Raw genomic sequence first — 10,630 nt, 5'->3', positions numbered from 1 at the left:
TATTTGTCAGGGAAATGCATTACTTTATTGATTGTCCTTATCCTACGTCGGTGTCTTTACATGTGGATGACTTGCTCGTGTATATCTGCTCTTTGGCTGCAGTTACAATCCTCTTTTTTGCCAATGTAATACTTTAAATTCTTACTCGAGGTAATCTACCTTTTGCATTTCCCTCTGATCTTGGCTGCAGCCTCACGAATGCACAGAGAGACGAGGCGAGGCGAGGCTACGAGGCTTTTGGTGAGGTCCAAATGATTACAGTGATTTTTTTCAGATCTCCCCTTTTGCTTTCTCAGGAATTTCTTGGATCTGTTGTTCTTTGAGTTACTTTAATGGCTTTTTTTTGGTCAATAAAACTGATTGAAAAGAGGGTACAATTCAAATGTTTGTGTCATGTGTGAGTTATTAAATCTCCTGGCTATTATAGCAGCGCCACAGTAAAGCCCAGCTGTCCATGCACACATGCTACGGCCAAATTAAGACTTGTGATGACCCAAAAATAGACATGAGGGACAGAGCAGAAGCTGATGATTTGAACACGAATTGTTCACTCTACAGCAGTGGTTCTCAACTGGTTAGGCCTCGGGACCCACTTTTTACTTGGTCAATACATCGTGACCCAACATTTTGAACCACTCAAATCTATTCAACAAAAAATCGTGCTGTAATATATACGCTTTTCAGAATACAATATTAATAAAAGTGAAGTACAGTGCATATATCCCTTCACAGAACTAAAGTATGCTTTTAAAAAAGGTTTAATGAGATGATGGAATCAAAGCTGAACTATATAAAAAGGCTCACATGCTGAAAACCCAACCCCAGCAGGGGGGTCTGGGGGGATTCTCCCCCAGGAGATTTTTAGAAATACTAACATAAACTACGCATTCTGGTACACTCTGAGAAGAAAATAAATAAATCTATTACTACCCGACATATTAATAATATGTTATGCCATTGTTTGTTTTTCACTTAGTTCTGACAGCTTGCTGCGAGAAGAGGAGATAGTCTGTGTGATTTACTTTAAATTGTGGGGAAGGGTAGATAGCTCCCATTGTTCTGTGACCTGTCAATCATCAAACCGGGGGTCATATTTCATTATGTGTTCATTTTGAAGTACCCATGGATGTATAAAGAATAGTTCTACCGCAGTTATTCTCCGTGGGGACTTCCGGCAACAATCTTGATTCTGATTGGCCAGAAGACTCGAAAAAACATCAGCAGAGATGTTTTATTGAGAAGATGATCACTACGTGACAGAAGTTTTCAAAACCATTTATGGTCTCCGGTACTTCCAGTCCAACGCCTACTGCATGCACAGCGTTAGAAAATCGGGCCTTCAAAATAAAAGTTTGCATTTTTTCCCCAAAAAAAAAAAAAGAAATTGCAATTTTTTTTTCCAACTTTTTTTTCTTCACTCACACATCCGCGACCCACTTGAAACGGGTCCGCGACCCACTTTTGGGTCGCGACCCACCAGTTGAGAACCACTGCTCTACAGTATCTGTGAATGAATGGAGTTACAAAGAATAGGGTCGAGTGCAGAGCAATTTGTTTGACTTTTTTTATTACAACAATATAGTATAAAATCAATAGCTTGTCACACAATCAATGCACCGGATTCTAACTCCTAAATAACCACTCACTATTCACATTCTGCTATAAACCCGACGTATAGGCTGCTGTCATTCAACTTATCCAGCCATGAAGGCACTCTTTTTTTTTTTTAGAAGTAACACTATTTCCCTTTGCTTTCTCAGTAAAGCCTTGCTGCTGTTGTTTCAGTTACTGTATTGTACTCATGCAGCGATGTCTGAACACGGGTCAGTTGTATTTGGCTTGGTCCCACAGGTTGCTGAGCTGGAGCTGTTTCATGCTGACCTGTGAAGGGACTGGAGGAAGAGAGAGATTTGTAGACGTTTTAAGCTGCAGTGTCACTAATGGGACATCCTCAGGATTTGGAGTAGCAGACCCTGCACCTCTTCATCCATCCGGCCCTGTTGGGAAACACAGAGAATGAAAGATAACGTTTCTGCATTGTATTCCATGTTGGTTAGTTGTGTGAGCCCTGTAACATCTTTGTATGTTTACCCACTCATCCTTGCAACAGAACAGACTAAAATGTTGAAGTTTGGTCAAGGACAGAGCCACTTTGCCTTGAACAGCAGCACTCGAAAAGCATTCAATCTGGTCAAGAACAACCCTGCCATTGACCTCCATTACAAGTGGGAAAGGGGGGCTAATACTACCATTGAAAATAGATGCCTTCCCCTTACGGTTAGCAGTCAACTAGCCACCAATCATGCTGACTAGGAGGTGGAGACTTCTGCTGATTGTAGTGCTCATGCGGTCAGATTGCACTGATTTAATGCAGGTTTGCAAGTGTGCTTTCTCCATAGTGTCAAAAACAAAAACCCAGCAAAGAAGTGAAATGCCAGATATTCACCCAGAATTGTTTTGAGCTGTAAAGGATTTAAAAAAATGCTAATTCATTCTGAACATCAAGTTTTCCTCCGCCTCTCATATATCGTACATAAAGGAGAATTAGACCAACTAAGATATAATTACTAAAAACGAATTAATGCCAACAGAATATGGAAGCCAATCGTTTTCTTAGAGGTCAACGACACCGGAGCAATCTCTCATTACATGACAACAAATAAATGTGTACATCTTAGTTGTTGAATATGATGAAACTGATAGAACAAGAGAGTGAGTTCTGTTCCTTTCCCTGGACCGCTTCTGAAATTACATCCACTTTGTCTGGTACTGTAAGCAGAGATGGTGTACAGCTTGTTCCCGCTCTTAAGTGTCTACACCACAAAGAGGGACAAACTTAAATCAAACCCTCTCAGTGCTATTCACAGTCCAGAATAAAAAAAATGTAAAAGCGTCTGTCCACGAGATTAGAACATCTTATTGATCTACCCTGAGACAGGGTTCATTTATTCACATATTGAAATCTTCCCTACTCAACAAAGGACTTGATTTGTCCTCTGTTGGCATTCGTGCATTTAACTCACCTGTACAGCTGACAGTAAATGTGAACGGTACACAGTCACCACCTGTTTGTGCTTTCTCTCCCAATCCTGCCAACAGATAACACAACATGTTACTGTTGTGTGAAGTGCATGTTTTGTAATTTTTATACAGTAAATGATAGTAAAATAAAATGTTTTTCCTCACTCCACATGTTACTAGTGACAATATTCTCCTCACCTGAAGCTGCTGGGTGAGTATGGCGATCCTGTTCTGTAGTGCCATTTGCTGGCCAGGGTTATTTTGGTGGATAGCTGATGATGATGAGGAGGAAGAGGTGATGCCCAGAGGAGGAGACAGAGCTCCCAGAGCCTCTTTTAGCCGAAACACATCCTTGGACAGCTCTGTAATCTGCAGGGAGACACAGACATCAGTTTGGTGACCTGGAAGGGAGCTTCACCAGCAGTGAAGCAGTGTTAATTTCGTCAATGAAAACTTTGACAATAATGTTCGTCAACGACCTTTTTTACATATATACACAAGCTAAAAATACATTTTTAATAATAAAAACTATGACGAAATGTATATTTTGTTTTCGTTGACGAGACGAGACGGGACTAAGGTGTTAATGGTGGACTATCGGACATTCAAAATGCAGGATATTTTCCCCCAATTGTCCCTCTTGTCTGTCAAAATGCATCCATGTCATTGGTTGAATTAGTTGGGATTCTGGGAATCTGCACACGTCACTCACACAACTAAAGTGTTAAGAGAGTGAAATGTCGCTTTACGAATTTCAACACTTGATACTGTCACCTTGATTCCAATTTCAGATGTCCTGTATTTGCCTAACTGAATTAGTTCAAAGAGAGAAAATATTTGGACTAAAGGTTTACTCAAATGTAATGATTTTTCATCGACTAAAACTGGACTAAAACGTTTTGAAATGTCGTCGACTAAAACTATGAAGGATAAAAATGACTAAAATGTGACTAAAACTAACCATTTTCGTCTAAAGACTAAGACTAAATCTAAAATAGCTGCCAAAATTAACACTGGTCTGAAGGTGCCATCTCACCTTGCGGTCCTTCTCCTTGATCAGGCCCTGGGAGTCCTGGATGCCCTTGTGGAGGTCCTGGATGTGGCTGGATCTGCCCTGCAGCTCGGCCAGCTGCTGCTGCACCGTGTTCAGCTGCGACTCCGCTGCCTGCCGCTCACTCTTGTTAAAGAGAGCCTCCCTCTGCACCTGGAACACCTGGACCAGTAAAACCACCAGTGGAACCCTGTCACTTCGGAAAGGCTTTTTATGATTGGTCACATTTTCATTCAGATTCTTTCTCGTTATAGGGAAGTGGAGGCAGAAACAGGACCGTTGGAGTTTAATATATAAAAGGAATTAACCATTGCTGCGATGGTCAATATTGACAGGGTGAAAAACCCTAAAGGAAATAGACTCATTTTGTATGTGTTTACCTAAGGTATACCTGTGTTGCCTGTTAGAAAAGCGACTCCACCACGGTGTTTTTAACATTTCCGAATAAAAATCCCAGGCTGTACTTTGCCTTATTTCCTGGTCTATCTTATGATGAACATACCCTCTTCAATATTTCCGGTTTTCATTTCCCGAGTAAAATCTAAAATATTTCCTCTTCAAAATGATTGTTCCAAAAAACACCTTTTCTGAGTGTTTGCTCAGGGGAATTTCCAGCTCCCCATGCTAACTTACAGCTCCGTCTTTGATCCTCATACACCCACGCTTCAGTGCCAATAAATACAGCAAACGAATCTGCAGTTAAAGGTAGGGCAGGTAAGAATGGAGAAACCAGCTCGAGTAAGCTAGAATTTGAAAGTACATAACCGAAAAAAATCTGCCTCTTCCTTCAGACTTCCTTACAGAGCCCCTCCTCCAACACACACGAACACGCACATGACCAATGAGGGCACGAGATAAGTTTGTGCACGAGATGGAAGGCTGACAGGCAGGTAGGCCATCCAGTTATCTGACCCGGGCCGAGGCAGATGATTGGTCGTGCTTTTTACAGCGCCACGGGTTTTAAATTATTGTCAAAGCATTTAATGTATTCATTGCTATCGGGATGTTAAGAGCATTCCATGGAATATAACTAAAAGTGTTTCTGAAGTGAATTACCTACCCCACCTTTAATGGTTAACATTTGCTTTTGTTGCCATGTTCAACTGTGTGTTTGTGACTTTGCAAGTATACTGCCTCCATTAGTGTGTACTAGTATGTGTGTAAGTATCAAGCATCTACACTGTACATCCTAATGTTGGGTTTAAGTTTTTGTAATAAAATGCTTTCTACTTTAACTATAACTTAATTTACGAAGTAGATCAAAAACCTTTTTAATATCCTTCTCTGTGGGAAAATGTGGCCCTTTATTAACCTCTGTGTTTGTCAACATGAGTCGGGAAGCAATTACCCAGTTTACAAAGTGAGAGCTTTTATGGAGTCTCATTAGTAGCTTATGGTGCACATACAACACTCTTCAGTGCATCAGTGGGCAGAGGGCGGGTACTGAATAGAGAAAGTAATACACACGTGAATAATGCAGAGGCAGGAAATAGGCTCACTTTGTGGCCGACACAATAACATCTAATGTGGCTTTAGATGGCATTACAGCAGTGGTTTTCAAACTTGTTTTGGCCAAGGCACACCAAAGACCAAGCCAAAATCTCAAGGCACACCTATAATCACATACATATACAGAGCCTTTGATGTGTCACACTCTAATATTTCCCACCATGCGCAAATGGCTAAAACGGGGTTCGCTTTGACAGATTTTTTTTTTTTTTAATGATTGTTTTATTTATATTTAGGCCAAAGCATATAAGGCCTATTGTTTCTATATTGTGAAATAAGTGTGGAGGACAAAGTACATAACAAATCATTCATAACCTTTTGTACAGTTATATGCACTAGGCCTAATTGATCACACACACACACACACACAAACACACACACACACACACACACACACAACACACACACACACACACACACACACACACACACACACACACACACACACACACACACACACACACCCACACACACTACACACACACACCACACACACCACAACACACACACACACACACACACACCACACACACACACACACACACACACACACACACACACATCACACACACACACCACACACACACACACACACACACACATCACAACACACACACACACACACACACACACACTACACACACACACACACACACACACACACACACACACACACACACACACACACACACACACACACACACACACACACACACACACACACACACACACACCTCAGTGCAGGTCTTCTCGTGTTTGCGGGTGAGGTCGTTGAATCGGGCTGCTGCGGCGTTGATCTCAGCCTGCAAGGCGAGCCTCAGGGCCTCGTGGTCCTCCTTGGAGATCAGACCCTGTTCTGCAGCCTTCTGGGACTTCATCTCTCTCAGCTCCATGTCCTTCTCGTGCAGAGCCTCCTGAGCTGCTGCTGCACTGCTCTGACTGGCCTGGAGGGACTGCTGCAGCTCGCTCTGAGAGGCAGGAAGTGCAGGGATAACCTGATTTAGTACTATGTACAGATTGAGCCGTTTCAGCTACATTCTCCTACATTTAAAGTTCAATAAATCATGGAACAACCCACTGGATTATCAGATCAATACATTGCCACAAAGGGGAAAACGGGGGATCTAAAATGGCATACTCTTGAATCTGTTTTGATTATATTTTTGTATGTCCTACTGACTAAAAGAAAAAAAGATACTGATAAACAGTTAACGAAGACACATCTAAAAGCAGCTGCTATGAAACAAAGAAAGGCTACTTTAACATGTTTCCCTTTCAAAAAGCCTCTTCAACACAATGTACTGTATAACATATTTTGTGTCAAACTAAATCCTAACTAAGCGCTATCCATTTTTGACTGCTCTGGATCATTAGCAAGTGCATATAGTATGATGAGAATAATGATGATGGGTACAATTATGTAATCTTCTAAAGAAAACCCTGTCCTTTTCTGTCCACCTGCCTGGCATCCTTATTGCTACAACTGCTACACTAGATCAGTCTCATGATTTGATTTCCTGCTACCTTGACCTTCTCATGCTCCTCTTTGGGCACAGCCTCCTGCAGGTCCTTCAGTTTGGCCTCTGTTGTGGCGGTCTGCTCCTCAGCCTGAACTCGGAGGCTCTTCTCCTCCTGGAGCTCCTGCAGAGTGTCAGCCAGCTGCTCTGACACTGCGGACAGCGCCTCCTTGTGTTTGGACAGAGGCACGGCGCCCTTCACCTGCAGGGCGTCCTGAGCGCGGCACTCCCTCTCCGCACACAGACAGTCCAGAGCCTGCGCTGCTTCCTGCCTCGCCACCTCCAGCTCCTCCCTCACCGCCGTGATGGAGCGTCTGGAGAGCTCTGATTGGACAGAGGCGTGATCATTCACAAAACGGACAGGAAAAGTCAATCATTTTGAATTGTACTATCTGGCTTAAAAGTAAAAAATACAACCCTATATAAATATATTATCTCTGTTATTCAGCTCTTGTTGAAGTATGTTTTACCATGTACTAGAATAACATTATGAAGGTCTTGCAAATGGCTTAAATCTAACTATTCATCTGTTAGTGTTTAATATGATTATTATTTATAAACATATTATATATTTTCAAATCCTTACTTTATTAATTATTTGGGCTGGTTGTTTTTATTATTATTATTTTTCATACATTTTAATTTTCATTCACTGGATATAAGACATATTATTAGGCATGTTTTTATTTTTTTTAACTGTATGTAAATTAACAAATTAAGTAAAAAAAAAAAAAAAAAAAATACCACACCAGATCTACCTGAGCGCTCTGAGCTCTCTGAACGCTCCTCCTCTTCCTCCTCCTCCTCCTCGTCCTCATCTATCCGTGGAGGAGGCCTGAATCTCTCCAGATCCAGCAGAGCGACATTGAGCCTCCGGGCGACCTCCGCCCTCTCCCTGGCCAGCTGCTCACACTGCAGCCCCAGATTCACCTGCACCTCCTCCAGCTCCGAGCGGGCAACACTCTGCCTCAGCTCCCCCTCCAGCTGCCCTAAACGCTCCTGGAGACGCCGGACCTGATCTCCATCTCCTCCTGTTCCTCCTTCTTTCCCCGATGTTTTACTCTCTGCCAGGGCTGCCTCCAACTCAGCTACTTTGTCACGGAGGCACTTCACCGCTTCCCCCTCTTCTCCTTTGCCTTCTTTTCTCTTGGATAAAGCAGCACGGAGTTCCTCTACTTTCTCCGTCAGCTGTTTGATTTTGTCACTGTCCCGGCTGCTCTGACCGCCTGCTTCGCCCTCTCTCTCGGCTAGCTCCTCCTCCAGCTCCGTCACCCTGGCCCTCAGCTGCTGCGCCTCCTCTCTCAGACCCTCCTCTGCAGACTCGCCTCCACCTGTTGCGGCGCTCTCCCCACACTCCACAGAAAGCACCCCGAGACGCATCTGCTCCTTCAGCTCCTCCAGCTCAGACTGAGAGGAGGCCAGCTGCTCCTTCAGCGCTCGCATCTTCTTCTTCAGAGCCTCCAAAGTCTCTGCACCTCCTTCCTGAGACTCCTCATCACTGAAGACGAGACAACAATGAGCATTATTACACTGACGCAAAAATGAAAACATGTCTAACTTAGCAAAACCCATACTAGGGATTTTTACAAGTGCAGTTTCATTTTGTAGATAATATGCGGGATTCATTGATTATAATTTTTGTCAAATGTTGTCTTTATTTATATAACACATTTAAAAAAAACAACCTCAGTTTTACAAGTGAATATCATTTTGTTGATAACATCCGGGATTCATTGATTATTATTTAGTCTAATATAGTCTAGAAGATTTCAGAAAATAGTGAAAAATGCCTAAGAAACCTTGCTTTTATTTTATTTATGTATCAAAAATAAACAAATAAGGGCGAAATAAACAAATGTTTGGGCTTTTTTGCATGATAAATGATCTGCTATTGACCCAATGTATTACCAAGCTCATAATTTCAGCATTACATCACCAGTATTTATCACATCAACACAGTTCATCACACTTACCGCTCCTCCGCCACGCTGGAGGCCTCGTCTGAAGCCTGGGCCGCAGAGAGGCGCTCCTGCAGGACTTCAAACTCCTTCCTCAGGGTTTCGTACTGAACTATGGGGACAAAGTCTGTACTGGAGGTCTGCATGTCCGTGTCATCCTTCTCGAACATCTCCAGCATCTGTGCACAACACACAGAGGGAAATATAGTGAGGAGGGAGGCTGTCATACATTTTTAGAACAGACATTAATGCTCGGCTTTTAATGCAGTATGTGAGCACCATCAGTAGTGTGCAGATTGAAACAACATTTTCAAAAACAATGCAGCACAAGCCCAGATATCTTGACTTTTTAACCGATTAATCTTATCGGTCAAGCTCCAAAAACACTCAATACATACATACATGTTGCATAATCAGTGAGAAATAGCTTATATCATATTTAATTGTTTTTGTATTAGTTTGAATTATTATACAAAAGTGTTTAACTGATTTTCTTGTTTCGTTTATTTAAAGGGGACCTATCATGCAAAATGCACTTTTGCACGTCTTTTATACATGAATATGTGTCCCCGGTGTTCCAGGGAACTCACCAAGTGTCAGAAAACACAACCCTCTCTATTTTCCTCCATACCCAAATCTCTAAAAAAGGGGCTGCAACGGATCTGATAAAAACTGATCCAGATTTGAACACTGTCCTGACGTCAGGACGGTGGCGCTACGGCTATTGGGCCAACTCCACCAATCAGGAGGAGACAGCCACGGCCATTGCCGTTCGAAAGCGCTGGAGACGCTGTAGTACATATGCCAGGCCAGTAGATGGTGCTGTTCTCACAGAATCAGCCCTTGCAAAAACAGAGCTAAAAAATGTCAAATTGAGCGAAATGAGGCATGGCTAAAATGCATGATCTGTATGAAAAAAGTATAAATATGCCTTATATAGGTATGGTCCTACACTATATTATTAAAATATAGCATGATAGGTCCACTTTAACTTTGTCTTGGACATTTATCTATATATAAGAAAAATAATAAATAGTTGTATAACTACGTGCTAAAACGTACTCCGCCTAGTACATTAACCTGCATGTGGAAAACAGAGCTGCCCTTTAATATACTTACATCAGCATGAGACTCTTAGCCTTCAATTAATTATTTGAATCACAGCATGGTTTTTGTTCTAGTTTGCTCTTTCTTTGATTTCATATTACATCTCAGATTTCCCACTTTGCCGTCTGGCTCTTTTTTCACACAGCAGGGAAGAACTGAAGTTGTTGTCCGACATACTGTAGCTGCTTGTTGTACATTACAGTGGTGAATGAAGCACAGCAGAACAGAATACTTTAAACACACTTAAGTGCTTTAACCAGCATGACCCAGTTAATGACGAATGTCTACAAGAAAGCCCCCATGTCTGCATCTCATGCTGTCCTCTTCTATTTATATGTGTATGAACACTTACAGTGCAGGGTCATCAAATGTAAGCGGTCATGACTAATGTGTGAGTCAGCCTCTCCTTAGTAATCTCTTCATTATCAATGTATTAAGAGGTCTGGGAATGTCTGTCTGTGTGTGTG

General features: G+C 42.1%; 1 protein-coding gene across 3 annotated transcripts in view; it reads right to left on the bottom strand.

The window, feature by feature from the left end:
• Nucleotides 1-1,550: 1,550 nt before the first annotated feature.
• The window catches only part of ankrd24 (ankyrin repeat domain 24), a 21,897-nt gene continuing 12,817 nt past the window's right edge, over nucleotides 1,551-10,630 (bottom strand). For 2 of the 3 annotated variants that reach the window (XM_034146325.1, XM_034146323.1), the window contains 8 exons: nucleotides 9,072-9,235; nucleotides 7,848-8,596; nucleotides 7,106-7,422; nucleotides 6,316-6,549; nucleotides 4,058-4,234; nucleotides 3,220-3,390; nucleotides 3,024-3,089; nucleotides 1,551-1,997 (listed from right to left, as the gene is read on the bottom strand). In XM_034146325.1, coding sequence (XP_034002216.1) covers nucleotides 1,938-1,997; nucleotides 3,024-3,089; nucleotides 3,220-3,390; nucleotides 4,058-4,234; nucleotides 6,316-6,549; nucleotides 7,106-7,422; nucleotides 7,848-8,596; nucleotides 9,072-9,235 — 1,938 coding nt within the window. In that variant the 3' untranslated portion in view covers nucleotides 1,551-1,937. The remainder of the gene's footprint in view (nucleotides 1,998-3,023; nucleotides 3,090-3,219; nucleotides 3,391-4,057; nucleotides 4,235-6,315; nucleotides 6,550-7,105; nucleotides 7,423-7,847; nucleotides 8,597-9,071; nucleotides 9,236-10,630) is intronic. The other variant, XM_034146324.1, reaches the window with a different exon arrangement.

This window comes from Trematomus bernacchii, unplaced genomic scaffold (assembly GCF_902827165.1).
Source record: "Trematomus bernacchii unplaced genomic scaffold, fTreBer1.1, whole genome shotgun sequence".
Classification (NCBI taxonomy): Eukaryota; Metazoa; Chordata; class Actinopteri; order Perciformes; family Nototheniidae; genus Trematomus; species Trematomus bernacchii.
This window is presented reverse-complemented; position numbering and strand designations above follow the sequence as displayed.